General features: G+C 46.4%; 1 protein-coding gene across 2 annotated transcripts in view; it reads right to left on the minus strand.

Annotated features, from left to right (window-relative positions):
* LOC119389244 (cytochrome P450 3A7) overlaps positions 1-19,293 on the minus strand; it is a 366,480-nt gene that overhangs the window by 38,995 nt on the left and 308,192 nt on the right. For both annotated transcript variants that reach the window (XM_037656451.2, XM_049413487.1), the window contains exon 6: positions 4,143-4,446. In XM_037656451.2, coding sequence (XP_037512379.1) covers positions 4,143-4,446 — 304 coding nt within the window. The remainder of the gene's footprint in view (positions 1-4,142; positions 4,447-19,293) is intronic.

The raw sequence follows: 19,293 nt of genomic DNA on the forward strand, positions 1-19,293 counted from the left end.
TGTACTGAGGCGCCCGCGCCCCCCTCTTTGCAATGCCTTCAGCATCGGAGGCATCGTAAGCTTTCTGCACCTCACCTTATTTGGCCTCCGGGATTGCCCCACAATGTGACGTCACAGAAGTTGGTGATTTGTGACTTCACGATGATGTCATATAATGACGTCATCACGTGAGAATGATTTTTTGCATCACTCGTGCTGACGTTGCCGACGAGGGACGCCGACGCGGGACGGCGGTCAATGTTAAACTTTGAGGAGGCATCTAAGCTTGCGCCTTTGCTCCGAGCTTGCATTACGGCGGTCATGACAAGAAGACAGTGCGGAGCACACGAAGCAGTGTTGATAAAAACGGCTACAAGAACGAGCATGGCGTCACGTACGCATGTGCGGCATTTGCGGCGGTTTTCAAAGGAACACCGCGTGCGAACGCGTTAGCGCCGCCACTCAGTCAGCATTTTGACAGTGCATCGACGTCAGCGTGATTGTCGCGCTATCTTTTTGCCAACTGATCATCGCGCCTCCCAAGGGCGTGTTTGTGGGCGTTTGTCCTCTTTCGGAGAATTCTTTCGTTCCACCTGCAGCATGGAAATTTCCACTCTCGAAGGCAACAAGGGCGCACCCCTATTGAAAAAATCCATATGTACGGAGTCCGCAGATACGGACTTATTGGAATATGGAATGCCATATCACCGTATCATACGAAAATCCGTAAGATACGGATATCCGTATTATATGGTGATATGGCATTCCATATTCCAATAAGCCCGTATCTGCGGACTCCGTACATATGGATTTTTTCAAGAGGGACGCACAGCACTCTGGTGCAGCTCGTTTCGCTCCTCTGGAATATTACAGAGAAATAAACGGACAGGTTACTGATATACTTACATTACACGTCTGAAGATTTTTCTGTAGTAGCGAATCGGTAGACGCAATGCCTCCCCAAACAAGTAAGTGGTAAACAAGTAAATAGTTCTCGCCGAAAATCCCACCAGGGCCGCTTGCTTCATAGCTGTGAGTGGTACGTCATGAGAGCGGTGAAAGTGAATGCGAGACATTGTACCCACGTGATGATATAACCTTTAGTTCTTCGTGCGTGTGTGCATATATAGTCTGTGCGATTAGGCTCATATATGAATCGTGCCGCTCGCTGGCGTTGCGTCGTGAGCACTGTTCCTCGGCAAGAGGAAACGCAGTGGGCGGACCCGCTCTTCGCCGCGGGCGTCTGTCAATCAAATTTATTGACGCGCGAACTCGGGCACAAACTCGTTGATTCTGAAAAGGCCCCAGTTCAACTTGTAACTGTCATAGTGCCGGTGTGCTTGTCAAGTGTTTTATGCGGTGGACGCTACTCGGCAGCTTCTTTGCATATAAAATAATTTGGCCAGCTTGCACTACTTGTGCAAGGCTGGAGCCATCGGAGGAGCTTGTGATCACCCAGCTTCTTCCAGCTTCTTACGTGGCTCGTCTACTCAGTATGCTTGGCCTGCTTCGGAGTAATGACCGTGTCAGTTCGGTTTCAATATTGGTGCTATTGATTAGGAAGGTCTTAACTAACATGATATTGAATGTCCTTTCTTAATTGTTAATGGTTTAATAACCACGACATTAATTACCCAGGTTTAGTCGCAAGTTCCTGAATAGCACAGAGGTAATTACCATAATACTAATCAGCACGATCCTAATTAACACGACTTCAGTGAGTAAGATCTTCATTATATTGGTTTTGAGTACACACTCCTAATTACCGTCGTGTTAATTAGCACTAATTGTTGAGGTTTTAATTACAGTGACATTAATGACTCAGGTTTATTTCGCAAGGTCCTGAATAGTACAGAGGTAATTAGCATAATTCTAATGAGCACGATCTAATTAACACGCTCCTAATTAGCGTCGTGTTAGTTAACATTAATTTATGGAGTCTTAATTACCACGACATTAATTACTCATGTTTAATTCGCAAGGTCCTGAATAGTACAGCTGTAATTAGCATAATGCTAATTAGCACGACCTTAATTAACACGATCTCGGTGAAGAAGGTCTTGATTATCTTGGTTTTAATTAAATGCTCCTAATTAGCGTCGTGTTAGCATGATCTTAATTACCTTGTTCCTAGCTTTACACGACTTCCTTAGCATGGTCTTAGTAAGACGTGGCTTAGTTAGCTCGGCCTTCGCATGATTTGGCCAAATCAGCTTCGTCATAGCACGTCCTGACTTAGCTAGGTATACCGCCCAGCCAATTAGCTAATCAGCCGGGCGCACGTGCTCTGGGAGCGAGCAGACGATCAAGAAGAGAACGACGAGGGTGCGCGCCGGCCGAGCAACGTGCTAGAATGTACAGGTCGACCATGGTGATCATACACGTGGCCTCGGCGATTAGCTCTAGCCGCCGTGTTATAAGGCGCTCGGTCGGAACTAATCTCATAGGACACGGTGCTGATTATCCTAAAGAATGCTTAGTGCAGACAATAAACGCTTGAAAATGAATTCAAACGGCCCGCGCACACATAAAAAATATAGTTAGTAGAGCTTTCTGCCACTTTTCTTGCATGGGTCCACTTCTGCACTCAGTGGAACGACAAACAAATGAAAGAAGTTTGACGGCACCACCCAACCTTCTCGACCGCCCTTGACGTTACGCCGCGTTCCATCGTAACCATTGAAACGGAGTGCGCGCTGACGGATGGATTTCACCTTCTCGTACTATTAGCTCGTTCAAAAGGGGGTGTCGCCAGAGCTCGGCAAGATCCCGAGTTTCGCCAAACTCGGGCCATCCTGCATAGCACCCTTGGTCAGAGCTGTCTCTGTATACAGGAGATTAATATTGTCACGAAGCCGTGACGTCGACGAAGGCAGCAGTCGGCGTGCCCAAGATGAAACTCTTTATCTGGCCGAACTTGTGCAAAGTCAAACTACAGCAATTCACAATGTACACTCATAGCGGCGAACAGAGCGTCGGCCGTCGATAAATTGATCGCTGGGATGCGCCGTCTTTTATACATCACGCATCGAACTGTCCAGTCTTATCACTGGTGGTCGGGCAAGCTCTGGAATAATCTTGACTATTCGCGTCAAGTGCGAAATCTTAACGAAATGATCTACTACAATCTGGAATGTTCCCAGACATTCTGGCGCGGCTTGCGCAAGGCAGGTAGTAACATGTGTACGAGCGCGGTAACATAAAACATAGAGAAAGGAGCGCGTGTGGCAATATGGCGGAACTATGCATGTCTGCTTCGAAAATTGGTGCCAGTACCCATTTAACATGTCTCTCCTTCCGTCTATTTATCTGGCGCTGCCTTCCGCAGAACAGTACACCGAAAGTATAATACAGAAATTGTTTTCTGTTCTTTAACATCCTAAGGTTTCATCGTAGACGCTGAAATTAGTAAAATATTTTTGCAAGTTCACTTCTACACTCCTACTCATTGAGCAAAGGCCTTGAAAGTGAGGTTTAATACTCGGCGCTGCAGTAGCTTTGCGTATGATTTAGGGTCAATTGATTGAATTATTCTAATTTATACAGGATCGCCTGATTCAAAAGTGGCCTAAAGGGCAGGAAGTGGAAGGTATGTCAATACTGATATTCCTCTGCGCAATTGGATCACTGCGTTTGTCACCTGTAGCAAAATACAGACAATCGTGCAGGGCTTGCAAAGTATTTCGCTTGCATTGATCCCGGCTCCTTCGTTTCCTCAAGCAATATATTTTTACGCATTAAGAAAATAAAGCTTCCCCAGATAAACAATCAACAAGTCTTTTATATGTAGTGACAAGCCACCAAGTTTCACAATAACCCGGTTGCAGTTTTTAAACCGTTGTTTGAAAATGTTGCGTTTCGTCACATTCTGTCCGGTCATACCTCAACGAGAATGTGCGATAAGAGGCACATTTAGGCTGCAAAATAAACTGGATCAAGTTATCTGAAAACAAAAATACATCTAAGCGTCTGACAAAGATGACGAGTGACTACACTACTAGCGCAAGCTGACTGTCGAACGTGGGTAAAAAGAAGTGTATGCATTACTTCTTTTGCCTTCGCAAGAAACACACGACCTCTGCTCGCAATGCGAAGAAATCTTGTCGCAGTATTTTTCGCGCTGCCGCACCATGCCATTTCTATTGATATAAGGGACTGCTCACCATGATGGTGGTGTCCTTGTCGCAGCGTCTGCTGATGAACAGCACCACGGGCGGGTAAATTCGCAGCGCCTCGTGCACGACCATGTCCAGCCGCTTGAGCTGCTGCACGCCCTCGTAGCTGAGCTCTCGGTCGCTCCCAAACGCGGTCTCAATCTCCTCGTGAAGCCTCTCTTGCTCGTCGGGGTGCGTGGCCAGCAGGTACATAAGGAAACCCAGCGATGTGGCCGTCGTCTCGAAGCCAGCCGCCAGGAAGATGAAGGCGTTGCCCACCACGTGCCGGTCTTCGATGAGGCGCACGTCTCTACTGCGCAGACACATGCAACACTCCGTGTATATTCATATGCGTGCATTTACACACCACGAGTGTGCATCGGTGAGCCCAGGAGGACTGTGGGTTCATCCTTAAGCAGTCTTGAAGGTCACTTGACTCAAGCGTACGCCAGCGCAGTGGAGCGCGCACGTCCTTCATTTAGACCACTCATGGCTACCCGCGCAGTTGAGCAATATATATGTTTTGGAACTGCATCATGTATTATTGACACCATTAATGAGAACTTCCTGAAATCAAGCCACGGAAAGTATCGGGGGCGGTATTTGTAGTAATTGTGACATAAATGAGAAGAAATTAAAGTGGACGAAAAGATAAGTTGCCGCCGGCGGGGACCAAACCTGCAACCTTCGAATAACTCGTCCGATGCTCTACCAGAAGAAGTTGAGTCTGGCTTAGATGCTCTACCAATTGAGCTATGGCGGCGGTCATCTCCAGTCCACGTTATCGGGTGTATCTGCGCATTTAAACCTGCGAGTGTTAATCAGCGCCGCTCGTAGCCATGACGGAGGGTGTGGAACACTTTTTCTGCCTGCTATCGTGATGTAGCACGTCATCTTTTTTCCTGAAGCCATGAAGTCTGCCAGAACGAGATCCTTGCTATGAATGAACGAAAGAAGGGGAATTGTAAGGGCTCGTTTTAAAGACGATAGTCTTTCTTGGAATACTTCAACGCAGAAATTTTGTTCTGTCTGTCTGTCTGTCTGTCACGCGCTTCAGCCACCCGGCCAAAGTTTAAGCACTTCCTGAGCGCCCAGCCATCTTGAATTGGTAGCTGCGGTCATACTTGTGAACATTGTCGATCAAGTAGCAAATATTACGCATATCTGATGCGCAACAGGAATATGTAAGTATTAGGTGGTGTGTTCCTTTACCAGAAAATACATAGATACGTAATTCTAAAGAACCTAGTGTTTCTTAGGCTGCGCTGAAAATGCGCCGCTATGCACGAAAACGCCCTCTGCCGACGATATGTTGCTGCCACCTGGGAGCGGCCCTGGGTTCTGCACAAGCTGATGTTTCCCGACGCCACTGCCAGATGGCAGTGGCTAGGCTCTCCCCAAATGGTACGCGAACAGCATCACGGGTGGCCGCGGATGAGACCACGACTCATGTCGTACGGCCGGCAGAAGATTGTCTTTCGACGACATTTGCAGCGAAGCATGCAGATACGCGGCCAGTTTTTGTTTGTTACACACATTAATGAGAACTAACGGACAATAAAGCCAAGTAAAGTATAGAGGATGTTATTTGCGGTAATTGTGATTTCAATGAGAAGTAAGCTGCGCGAAAAGAGAACTTGCTGGCCGGCAAAGACCGAACCTGCAGCCTTCGAATAACGCGTCCGATGCTCTACCAATTGAGCTACGGTGGCGGTCATCCTCCCGTCCACTTGATCGGGTCGGTCCCAAACTCATTCGGTCCAGTTCTCATTAGTGTTGTGTCTAACAAAAAAAACGAGCCTTTAAAATTTACGTTCTTTCTTTCATCGTATATTAGCGAGACTCGCAAGACGGCTGTATGAATGCAAGTCGGTGGTAATTTGTACGCAAATTAACTCCAGCTGTACAAAATTTCAACGGTAAACATAGAATCAATAGTATTACGAATTCTCATTTGGCAGTTGGCAGTGCATTGTTTTTTTAGCGCGTAACAAACATTGTGGTGCGTACTGTTTACTTCAGTGCGCTCTGAAGACAACTTGCGACCATCCATGTAGTACATACACTGGGCTACATGCGTATATGGTGCGCGTTCTGATCGTGCAGGAGGTGTCATATCTCCATTCTAACCTATGTGAAGACGCGTCCACTAATATGCACTTGATCTTCACTTATTGAATATATTTGCACACGGTGTGCGGAGCGTCAAGATGCTCTAAACATGCTGAGGAGAGGGTCTCACTGTGTAGTACTCACTAGGACATCCACTAGGACACTAGGACAACGATACGGACTCATGTTCAGCTCGGCTGACAATAACAGTTTCATTAGACTTGGCAAATGGACGGGTGCTCAGGTATGGCTATAGCGTTGAATGAGTTTTTTAAAATTATATTGCACTATTTTTTCAGATAAGCAGATATGAACAATCAGCAGATCACCATTTTTAAGATACCACGAAACATAAGCGCTGTCGTTATCGATGAGTGTGAGCACTGTGTTATATGTGACTATAACCGAATGCCTTGAGTCGGAATGTTGTTGACTTATCGAGCTGAGAGATGTTCAAAGGCAGCTGGGTGAATAAAAAGTGCTATTTCAGCGATACAAGCAGACTTTGCCACAAAATTTGTGTAATATGAACACGAACCTCACTACACGTCACTTGGAATATCACAGGAAGCCTAGACACGGCAGTCGCAGCGGTTGACCCAAAGAATGAACGCGGACCCCCCCCCCCCCCCCCCAGGAAAAAAACAGACTGTGGCAGTGATACTTGCAGCGAATTCCAAACTGGCGCTCAAGGCTGTGGAGCGCAAACCATTTGCTTTCTGTACCTTTCTGTCAATGGTTATGTTGAGCAGATTTAGCGCTAGTGTCATGTGTGTGATGGGCGAAAGCGAAAAAAAAGATCAAGAGCGTCATGCTCTTAAAGGGCCAGTAAACAACCCCGAGGTCCAAAAATTGTAATGAAGGGAAATATGCGCACTTTTGCTATGTGAACATGCTGCCGCAATAATTTTGCGAATACGTGCTATAATAAGGAAGTTATAGGGGTTAGAACATCCGTTTCAGCTGGTTTCAAATTTTCGCGCGGCCTCGCCACCCTTCTCCGTGACAAGAGGGGGAAGGCGTAGCCCGTCGTCGTGACTCCGCCCACTTCGGCAACGTGACACGACGTCAGCAATTGACGTCATCGGTGAGCGGGATCAGTCGCAATGTACTTCCACTTGCTGCAGCTCCTGGTTGTATATTGCTTACATTGTCGCACGTGCTCCGCAACTTGATGGGCAGTTTTCGGCTCTTCGGTATTTTTGAACCTTTGTGACAGTTCACAATGCAGCAGGAATGCGTGAGAGAAATGGGCGCGAGAGAAAAGAGTTGAGAACTCCGCTTGCCGCAAGGGCGACCCGCCCGAGCTACCGGAGATTCCCCCTTTCTCCGCTCGATTTGCAGCCGACAACTGAACAACGCTTCCACCACGTGTTGCTCATGTCGAAGGCAAACTGCGTGCAGGTGCCATGCAGACATGCCTATCGCCGCAATCCGGATCACTCCGCAAACAATAGATGACGTCGCTGTTACGTCACTCACGTGACCTGATGCTATGTCGTCATCTGGAGTTTTTTTTTTTCCCCAGGTCGGTTCTGAATTTTCCCCGTGTCGCCAGGAGTGCCTAGAATGTCACGTGCTTGATGGAGTTCCTCTCTAGTGTCATCTTCACCTCCGCCGGCGCTGCCTCCGCGCACGTGTCACGAAGTGTCGTCGGTGTCGTTGTCGTCATGCCGTGCCTAATAGGATTACAACGCCGCAAGAGTCAATACTCCCATGAAATGCGACGTTTGTGGCGTTGTCCTGGCTTCACTGGAAAAATATGTGGAGCACCACATCGCAGCGCACAAATTCGCCGCCGACTACGTGCAGCAGGCGTTCCACAAAGATAAAGGTGAGTACCCATCCTGTTTTCAGTTTATAGTTGTTGGAAAAGACAGTGTCAGTGCATTTTTATCATCTTTTGTGGTGAGGCTGTAGTGCACATGACTGCTTCCACGTGCACTCACTGTGCCACCTAGTTATAATTCGCATGTGCTTGTCGCGTAGAAAAAAAAGTATGCACAGAGGCACTAATTTTCACAATTTCGCTCGATCACACTGAAAGTACTGCCGCTTGCGTCGCTTTTTTGTTTTCCCTCTAAAAACAAAGCAGAGCAAATATGTCCGGTGGATACATGATGTGTTGAAACAGGTGAGCGCACAAGACGGGGACAGTGAAAACGACACATAGAGCGCTACTTCCAACTAACATTTATTGCACTACACTCATCACGTGGTAGCATCGAGTGCTTCATGAACAAGACTATCAAAAAAATTTCTTAAATTTTTTTGTTCCTTACGCCTTTTTTCTCGCTAAAGATTACAGGCGGTAACGTGCCCATGGAAACAGGGCGACAAAGCGAAAAAACCCTTGATACCATACAGAAGTTTCTGACCGAGCTCATGAATGCGTCATCAACGGCAAAAACGGCTGTGTCATAAATGTGACATGAGATGAACATGGGTTTTAACAAAAAGCGGGTCATCTAAATGAAGAAACAATGATGCGGCTTAACAAAGGAGGCTGTAAAAAGGCATTAAAAATGTCCTTGAAAAGGTTAACACTTAAAAAGTAAGAACAATACAAGTTTTGCAAAAACGCAGACTCTTTCTTCGAGAGTGACACAGAGGGCATGCTGACACAACTGGGTCCGAGCTGTTCTGCACATGATGCATCATATATTTCTCGAGCAATCTGGTCTCTGTATATTGTGAGAATGACAGCTTGGTCAAGAAAGGGGGTACAACCGAAAAGTGCACAGTGTAAGGCTATGTTGCCGTCAGACTTTTAAATTGTTGGCGTGTTTACGCAAGCGATCGTTAATACATTGGCCAGTTTGGCCGATGTAAACACATTCACAAGAGAGCGGAATCTTATACGCGATGCCGCATTTGCAAGACAAAAACCGCGTGGTGTGCTTCATGCAGCATGTTAGGTCTTTCACTGTTCACGTTTACACGCTTGCACAGGCCTTCAAAGTTTGTTGGGGGTGGTAAACACTACGCTGACTCCTGCGCACCCTACAGCCTTCTTAATCCTATGAGACACTTGGTGCACGTGTGGGATAACAGCAGTTTTTGTCCTGTCTGTGTTTTTTGGAGGCACATCACTGGTTTTCTTGAGTCTGTACAACAAGGTCTCCGCAAGGTCACAGAAAACTCTGGAAAACGTGTGCTCTCGAACAAAGAATTTGTGTTTTTGCAAAACCTGTTGACTTTTATTGTTCTTACTTTTTAAGTTTTAACCTTTTAAAGGCCCTTTTTAATACCTTTTGATGACCTCCGTTGTTAAGCAGTATACTTTGTTTCTTCATTTGTATGGCCCATTTTTGTAAAAACCCATGTTCATCGTAATGTTGACGTCACGTAGCACGTGAACTGACGGCGAGCACGTGAACGAGCCCTTAAATTAACACTTTTTTCCTTCATTCGTAGCGAGGGTCTCGTTCTGGCAGACTTGATGCTTTCAGGTGGTATGCGAGGGATTAGTGGTCAGCTGCCAGCTCGTAATAAGTTGACGTGCTACGTGACGCCAACAGGCAGAAAAAGAGTGTTCCACACGCGCGCCGTCATGGCTACTGGCGGCGCTGACTGACGCTCCCACGTTTAATGTTCATATATACCCTATAAAGTGGACGGGGGGATGGCCGCAGCGGTAGCTCAGTTGGTAGAGCATCGGACGCGTTATTCGAAGGTCGCAGGTTCGGTCCCTGCCCGTGGCAAGCTATCTGCAGAAGAACGTGTTGTTGGGCGAGTTGGTGCTTGCTGAATGACATAATGCAGCGCTAAAAACACACACACCACAAAGTAAGGAACATAAACCGACGGGACAGGCGCTACTCACAACTTTAATGAAACTACAAGATTGTGGCACATATATACACATATATATGTCATTCGGCAAGCTATCTTTTCGTCCACTTTTCATTCTTCACATTTACCTTACATTTACTACTAATAACATCCCCTATACTTTCCTTGGCATTATTGTCTGTTAGTGCTCATTAATATTGTGTATAAAAAGGAAAACGAGCCCTTAAAATAACACTTCTTTCCTATTTTCATCTCATGTCACATTTATCACCCAGTCGTTTTTGCCGTTGATAGCACGTTCGTGAGCTCGGTCAAAAACTTATGCTTCAGACGTTTTTCAGAAAGAATATCAGTGCACTGAATGAGATGAAGGGTAACTGAAGGACTTAATTTATTTTGTGAAGCAGATAGAGTGAGGGAGCAAAATAAAACATTAGACATTAATCTGTGTCAAAGGCCTTTGAACTATTTTCGTTGGTTTAATTTCTCTCTCTGATACTATGTTCTATTTGTATAACAGAATTCAGTGAATGGAAAGCTCAGGAAAAGGCGAATGAGAATTGTTGGTTTGTTCTTCACACGTCTCCCAAAAAGCTGGCCAGTGGGGAAACGAGGAGCCACTACTACTGTAATAGATCAGGAGTGGCTAGGCCAAATGAAGGTCATGGTAATCGTCGAGGGAAAAGTCAGGGTACCTGCAAGTCCGGTAAGATATTTCTTTCATTTATTACTGTGACGAAGAAGGAGAACACTTAGAGCCCGGCACCTGAAGATATCACCATAAATGTAAGGTACCAAAGAAAGCATTATGACCATAAAGCAGAAATTTAACACTTGAGGATGAGTGACAAAGATAAGGCCAACGTAGCAGAGGACCTGGAGCGTGGTGTTGCCATGAAAACCATATTGAATAATATAAGAACATCTGTTGCATGTAAGCTGAGGCCAGCACATTTGGCAGAACGCATAACTCTGCATAACATCAAACGGCGGTTTCACATTGCTGCTCCTGAACAGTGTCACACCAGTGATGCTGTCAGTGTAGATATGTGGGTGAAAGCAATGCAAGACAAAGGTGAAACACGTGTCCGTTTGTATAAGGCACAGGGTGCGGTGGACCCAACTGGTACTTTTGGTGCAACAGATTTTGCCCTTGCTTTGATGACAAAGCCACAAAAAGAGCTGTTAGAAGAATTGGGTACGAGCACTGTGTCTTGACTCAACACATGGAACTACAGGGTACCAGTTTGAGCTGACCACTCTTCTAGTGCTAGATGAAGTGGGATCAGGTATACCTGTAGCCTATTTCATCTACAACAGGATGAATGAGGAAAATTTGGCAGCTTTTTTCAGGTCTCTTGAGTGTGCCATCAACAAAAAAGTGGCTGCTAAGACATTTGTGTCTGATGACGCCTCACAATTTTACAAGGCATGGCCGTCAGTTATGGGTGTCCCTCAGCAGAAACTTCTCTGCGCCTGGCATGTGGATAGGAATTGGCAGAAGGAGATACATGAGTGTGTAGAAAAACAACTGAGGCCAGACGTGTACCACAACGTGCGACTCCTTTTAGAGTTCCTTCACCAGCAAGAATTTGAAAAGTATCTTCAATCATTCCTTCACACTGAGGAAGAAAGACTGAGGGATTTTCTGAAGTACTTCAAGGACAACTATGCAGTTACACCTCAAGAGTGGGCCTACTGCTTTAAGACGAGGGCAGGTATCAACACCAACATGCACCTTGAGAGCATACACAGGACGTTGAAGCACAGCATGCAGGAGGGAAAGAAGAATAAGCGTGTTGATAAACTAGTTTCTGCCCTCATGGACTTGACATATTTTTTGATGAAGAGGGCAATCCAAATGATCAATGGAGCAAAGGGCAAGAAGTTGAGTGCAATTGAAAGGTGCCACAGATCTGGCACTGAAATGGCAGGTTGTGCCAAATTAAACGAAGACGACACGTGGAATGTGCCATCTCAGTCTACTAAAGGGCACTATTATACAGTGACAAAAGTCGGGGATGCTGCTTGCTGTCCCTTGAGATGCAAGGAATGTGCAGTGTGTGTGCATACTTACATGTGCACTTGCTATGCGCACCTGATACACTTCACAGTGTGCAAGCACATTCACTGTGTGGTCATTGCTAACACATTGTCAAGCAGTGACAATAACGACTATGAGAGCCCACCTGAAACAGTAACTGAAACGAGTTGGGCATTAGACATAGTGCAAAGCATTGCAAAGCTGTAGGCGGCCACAACAGTGTCAAGCTCAGCTTTATTCAAAGCAAAGATGGAGTCTGTCAAACAAGCAATAGTGGAGAAGGGTTGAAAGCTGGGCTAGTTGGTGAGATATCATTTTAACATATGATGTAGTAGCGCAAATTCGACGGGGACAAAGAGGACAAGAAGCAAACGAGTGTCGAGTGTCGTGTTTGCTTCTTGTCCTCTTTGTCTCCGTCGAATTTGCGCTACTACACCATATGTTAAAATGAAGCAATAGTGGATGGTGAAGTGTCTGACGAAGTGGCTGAGAAGGCGAATAAGTTGTTTGAACCAGTCTTCCTGCTTGTTGAAGGTGACAAGAAAAGAAAAATGCCAGACCAATCTAATGAACCAGCAAACAAGAAAGTCGAGCGTCAAGTGAGATTCTATTCTGCAAAGAAGCCTAGACTGTCCCAACCATTATCAAGTCTTTCAAGGCCTACCGAAGCTCAAAAGGAAATCCTAAAACAGCAGGTTTTGGACGGAAATGTGGAATCTGCACAGATAATCACGTCAGCAGGGCAGGACTACTGCTAGCCTTCAAAGTGATGGCGAAGTGCCGAACTAATATCGGGCTCCTAGGACTTATTAAGAAAGCAAGTTAAGTGCTTGTCACGACAGGCATACTCTGATGACCAGTGGTTTCCCTCCTTGGTTGTGGTGTGCAGTCATACATAACAGCTAGATGGTACGTGTGTTAGAGCACGAGAGGTGCCTCCATGATTGTTGTATGTGCTGCTGGTAAGTGTTTAGTGAATAGATACAAACCCAGAATTTGTAGCTTTGGTGTGCAGCCATACATGACAGCTGGATGGTATGTGTGTTAGGGCACGAGAGGTGCCTGCATGCTTGTTGTATGTGCTGCTGGTAAGTGTTTAGTGAATAGATACAAACCCAGAATTTGTGGCTTTGGTGTGCAGCCATACATGACAGCTGTATGGTACGTGTGTTAGAGCACGAGAGGTGCCTCCATGCTTGTTGTATGTGCTGCTGGTAAGTGTTTAGTGAATAGATACAAACCCAGAATTTGCAGCTTTGGTGTGCAGCCATACATGACAGCCGTATGGCACGTGTGTTAGAGCACGAGAGGTGCCTCCATGCTTGTTGTATGGGCTGCTGGTAAGTGTTTAGTGAATAGATACAAACCCAGAATTTGTAGCTTTGGTGTGCAGCCATACATGACAGCCGTATGGTACTGTGTTAGAGCACGAGAGGTGCCTCCATGCTTGTTTTATGTGCTGCTGGTAAGTGTTTAGTGAATAGATACAAACCCAGAATTTGTAGCTTTGGTGTGCAGCCATACATGACAGCTGGATGGTACGTGTGTTAGAGCACGAGGTGCCTCCAAGCTCGTTGTTAGTGCTGCTGGTAAGTATTCCTGTAAACAGCGTAAGGAAGTGCATTTAATGGTCTTCTTAGTTATGCGACATAGCTTCCAAGGTATTTTGCTGCTTATAAACCTGAGTAAAGACCCTGTGGTTGCACGGTGTCTGTGACAATGTGCTACCAAGCTTAAGGTTGTCGGTTTAATTCCGGCCATAGCACTGTATTTCGATGGGACCCAAGTGCAGAAATGCTTGTGTACATAAATTCCTAACAGTTCTAACATATGAAACAGAAACCTGTAAAATAACACAAACTCTGGCAGAAACTAATGACCTCCCAGCGTGCAATAAAATAAAAATGATAGGCGTAATTAGAAGAGATAAGACGACAGCAGAATGAATCGGGGAATACACAGAAGTAGCCAATATCCTAGTAAATTATTAAGAGCACAAAATGAACCTGGGCAGTTCATGTCATGAGGACAGATGGTTAATTAGAACAGCAATATCTATATCAAGAGATAGGAAGGGCAGCTGAGGACTGCAGAAGGCTATATGGAGCAATGAAATTCAGAAAGTTTGAGGTTCAAAAAGGGAATCTGCTCGTGCAGGACAGGTAGGGTTGGAGATCATTGGAGAAGCTGTCATCGTGCAGTGGACATAAGGCAGGTTCAAGATGGTGGCTTCAATTTAGCAAAATGTGTGCAATTCAATTTATATTTCACTGCCTCATTAAATAAACATTTACTGTTCAGATTCCCAAACTTAGCGGCAACTGCTGCTAACCAGCTAGCAGCTGTTGACAGTTGACAGTGTGCTCTTGCTTACACATGTCGACCATTCTGTTTTCATCATTGTTGACAGTACCTATACCTACTCCCATAACTGTAACAGAAATTCTCCTTCAACCACCGTTTTATCGCATCAAGCCTCCGGTTCCCTAATAAATTTAGTCTTGTTTGGACATTTGTAATGATCTTACAGTCAATTATTATTAATAATTAATATGCAGCATATGGTAAGCACTAGTGAAGCCCTTTATCATAATAAGTGCACCAGAAATTAAGCTTTCATTTTACATAACCTTGCCAAATATGAGTCCGCCGCGGTGGTACAGTGCTTATGGTGCCGAACCAAAAGTCATGGATCGATCTCGGCCGATGCGGTCACATTTCGATGGAGGCGAAATGGTAGAAGCCCGTCTGCGTACGATGTCACTGCACGTTAAAGAACACCAGATGGTCTATAGAACACCATATGGTCAAAATTTCCGGAGCCCTCCACTTCGGCGTGCCTCATCATATCGTGGTTTCGGCATGTAAAACCCCTGAAATTATTATTACTATTATTGCCAATGATGACCACGTGCCTCAAAAAATATGAAAAGTACTGTTATATTTTGCTGCTCATAAGTCGATCGTGCAGAAGGGATGGCGCGGCACTGTACGTTGTACAAAGCCTCTTTCTCGGCTCTATCTCTGCATGATCTTTGGCTGTGCAATTATCAATGGCAAGCACACGGCTTCCATTCAGCTGCTTGTCTTCCCCGCTGGCCCTCAGGGGTTGCGGTTAAGCGACGTCCCCTTCTCAGAGGCCGGCTTGTGGAAGAGCGGCCCGAAAGCGTGGGAAGATGAGTCGGGCAAACATCGCCTGTGCTCCGCCGTCGCTCGAGGGGACACTTTAACGAACGACATGTGCTTTCGCAGCAATGCAAGGTCCGAATGCGAGGGAGGCAAGGACACGCAAACGCCTTTTGTCTCCCGGAACCGTTTAACGACTGGCCCCGTGGGTTCGACTCGATGAGTGTGGGAAAATGGCGTGAATGCACCAGGGCTACAATACCGATGTATTTCGACAGTGAGAATCACTGAAAGCGTGAGATAAGGAGAGGAAGAGCCATGATGGGAAAGAATGCCAAAACGCTTGTCTACACTGTAAAGACACTGCTGTCGAGATTAGGGACAGCTCAGTAGGGAGTGGCTTAATCTGAGGGTAAACGGATTGGATAAGGGAATGTTGAGGCGGACCACCAGTAGCCACCTCCCCTTTTCTTTGTTTACAGCAAGGCACTTAAGACTGGACGGAATTCGTTTCCTTTCAGTCTAGGCTGTAATCACTTAACTGATCGATCAGTAAGACTCCGTACGATGCAACTTTTCTCTGGGCCGTAACCATTTGGTGGTCGAACAGTGAGACTCGGTTCTTCGTATGTAGTAACAGTGTTCTAGGCTCTAACTTAAGAAAAGTTAAGTGGAAGAGTAAGACGCTGTTGATTTCTACGTTATCATCAGTGTGCTTCGGCAAGATGTACATATGACTGTAAATATTTCGCTACAATATACCTTCAAGTTTTATTACCTCCAACCTGCCTCCTGCTTCATCGACGTCGATCATCTCCTTGACGGGACTTCAATCCACATCAAGGAGAAAACGAACAATGAAAAACATAACTGGCGCAGTCTGACAGGGATCGGCAAGCTCTACAGCACCATCCACTGGACCAGCGCTGAGAAGACCCGAGGGGCAAGGCATCCAACAGCCACCAGCGGCAACTTCGAGACGATACCACAGCAGTCAACTCCGGCGCCGTGGAGGAGATCCAGGAACGACAGAGCATTCAGCAAAGGGTGAGCAGGATTTCTTGCGTCTTTCTCAAGTTGGCATGGCAGTTTATGTGTAGAGCACATGGTGAGAACTCGTGGGGGTGCTGAAACAATGGAGTCTAATGGAGATGAAGGTGCAAGTCTAGCGGATATGGATCGGAGGCGAGAGCCATCAAATGATGGTATTCTAAATTCTGATAAGTCAGATGAAGCGAGAGCGCCTACTCCGAGTCAAGAATCGATGTAGCAGGCATCTCAGGTTTTCCCAAATTCAAGGGATACGAGTAGGCTCGAACTTGAAATTCAAAGGCTCAATCAAAGATTGAGTACGAAAGGCTAGTGCAGAACAGAATGAACGCTGACCGTCTCAATGACACTTTGTCCAACCATGGGTCGTGGACGGGTGACCAGAGGCGACTGGGCTTTGACTCTATCCAGTAATGTGCAAAAGTGCTGAAACGGTTCCGCCTGCCGAATGACGCGGATGTACCATTATGGTTTGAGGAGGTAGAAAAACGTTTTGCTACTTACCGAGTACCGAATGAGAGTCGCGTGCATTTGGTTATGCCAGCACTAACCGAACGAGTTCGTTACCTACTGCGTAACCTCAACCCTGAAGAGAGTGCAGATTACGAGTCAGTTAAAACGGCAGTGCTGACGGAACTGAAGCTTTCTCCGGCAGAGTATCTGCAGAGGTTTGAAAGAGCAGTAAAGCGAAAGGAAGAGACGTGGGCGCAGTTCGCGTCGCGCGTGAAAACGTATTTCTCCTACTACCTCCAAGTGAGAGAGGCCGACACTGTAGAAGTGATGGCAGAACTCATGGTTGCTGACCGTATAAAATCGGGGCTTAGTACGGAGAGTCTTGAGTATGTGAGACTACGAGAAGGTGAGTGATGGCTTAGGCCAACTGAGATCGCTAAAGTGCACCAAACTTTCGAACAAGCGAAAGGGAAAGGGCGTGTTTCAAAGCAACCAGCTGTAGAAATGGGGCAAAAGCCGGCGACACGAGTAGAAAAAGGGGCTCTGAAGTGCCACTTATGTCAAGGCTCAGGCCATTTCGCTAAAGAGCGCCCGAAGTCTAGTGATAAGGAGAACAACCCGAAGAAGGCTACGGAACCAAAGCAGAAGGTCCAAAAGGTAATTTTAGCCCACGAGAAGAACATTGAAATACCTGATGGAGTCCTTAGCGCAAAGGTGAAGTCTCTGAAACACGAGGTCTCTGAAACACGAAGGCACAAATAAAGTGCAGTTAGTTCCTGTATCATGTGCAGACGTATCCGCAGATGCGATTTTGGATACAGGGAGTGAGATAACTATCATTCGGGAGAGTCTGCTTCCGCGAAGTTTAGTAGAGCCGCCTGGCGCGGTAAGATTGGTGCCTGCTTTTCGTAAAACTATCGAGGCAAGGCTAGCTACGTTGGCGGTCAAACTAAATAGTCCACGAGTGGTGACGCCGCCTGATAGCTTCGACCTACTCTGCGTGTTAACTAATGAGCTCGTCGAGGGCACAGATAGTTTGTTGACCGAGGAAGATTGGAAACTTTTGTTGAAGGCTAGCAGCTCTCTGGCACCCTGTCGAACACCAAACGAGCCTGCTCATGAGGCAGAACAAGCCGTAGAGAAACCAAAAGTAGTGGCCTGCAATCTTACGTTGGAGGAGAAAGACGTTTCCGGGGAAGATGCGCGAATTGATGAAGAAAGAGAGGCGTCATTAGGTCAAAGAGAAGAGTTCCGCAAAATGCAGTTGGGTGACACTACGCTAAAGAAATGTAGGGAAGATGCTCGTAGTGGGAAATCCGGCATGTTCATTTCAGACAGATTGTTATACCACTGCGACTCAATAGCAGGCACCCGAGTGAGTCAGCTGGTTGTCCCCAAAGATAAGCGCACTGGGGTAATGCACTTAGCCCATGAGTCACTATGCGGGGGGCATCTAGGGACAAAGAAAACAAAAGCTCGCATTAGGTATAACTTCTTTTGGCCGGGTATGGCGAAGGAGATATTAGAGCATTGTCGTTCGTGTCATGAATGTCAAATTCGTTCAGACAGGCGTCGCACGGATAAGGTGCCTATAACTCCGCTTACTAGACCAGAACACCCTTTCCAAGTTGTCACTGTAGATGTGATCGGACCCCTGGACACACCGTCAGCGAGAGGGCATAAGGACGCGCTGTGCTTAGTGGACCTTTGCATGAGGTGGCCAGAGGTGGTCCCACTGCGCTCTTTGACAGCTAAGGCGACTTGTGATGCACTGATTGAGATATTAAGTCGCACAGGCGTTCCGGAAATGATCTGCTCCGATCAAGGCACTAATTTTAAAATTCAGCTCACGCAAACGATGCTGGAGAAATTAGGCTGCACACCAAGCAGTAATGCTTTCATTTGGGCCAGTTGGTGCAAACTTGTAACTTGATTCATGGCTGCGCTAAAAACACAGACAACAGCGCCCGTCCTGTGTGCCCATCCTGTCTGCGTCTATTCTGTTGTCCATGTTATTAGCGCAGCCATGAATCAAGTTACAAGTATGCACACCAAGATTCTCAACCCCAGAACACCCAGAGAGTAATGGAGGTGTAGAGAGGTGGAACCAAGTATTGAAGAACATGTTGTATCATGTCATTCAGAGAGACTGCAAGAATTGAGACAAATTGATCCCAATGGTTTTATGGGCTTATCTGGAAGTTCCCCATGAGGTAACCGGAGTAGCTCCGTTTCGTCTATTGTATGGAAGAAATCCCACGGGACCGGTTCCAATACTGCAAAGGACGTGGACGGGAGAAATGCCGGTGCCCGCAGCATTGAGAGAAAACCCCGCTAAGCATTTACAGCAACTTAAGGAGCAGCTCGAGACTGCCGCTAATATTGCTGAACTAACTAGTGCAACTCATCAGGAGAGTTACGCCAGTGCTTATAATCGCAGCACCAGGCTCAAAGCTTCTAACGTTGGCGACCAAGTTGTGGTTTTCGACAATGATCGGAATTGTAAGATGTCACCTAAATGGCTAGGCTCATTCACAGTGGTTGGACGTGAGTGCGAACATTCTTACCGCGTTGAAACAT

Source organism: Rhipicephalus sanguineus, chromosome 1, assembly GCF_013339695.2.
Source record: "Rhipicephalus sanguineus isolate Rsan-2018 chromosome 1, BIME_Rsan_1.4, whole genome shotgun sequence".
NCBI classification, from domain to species: domain Eukaryota; kingdom Metazoa; phylum Arthropoda; class Arachnida; order Ixodida; family Ixodidae; genus Rhipicephalus; species Rhipicephalus sanguineus.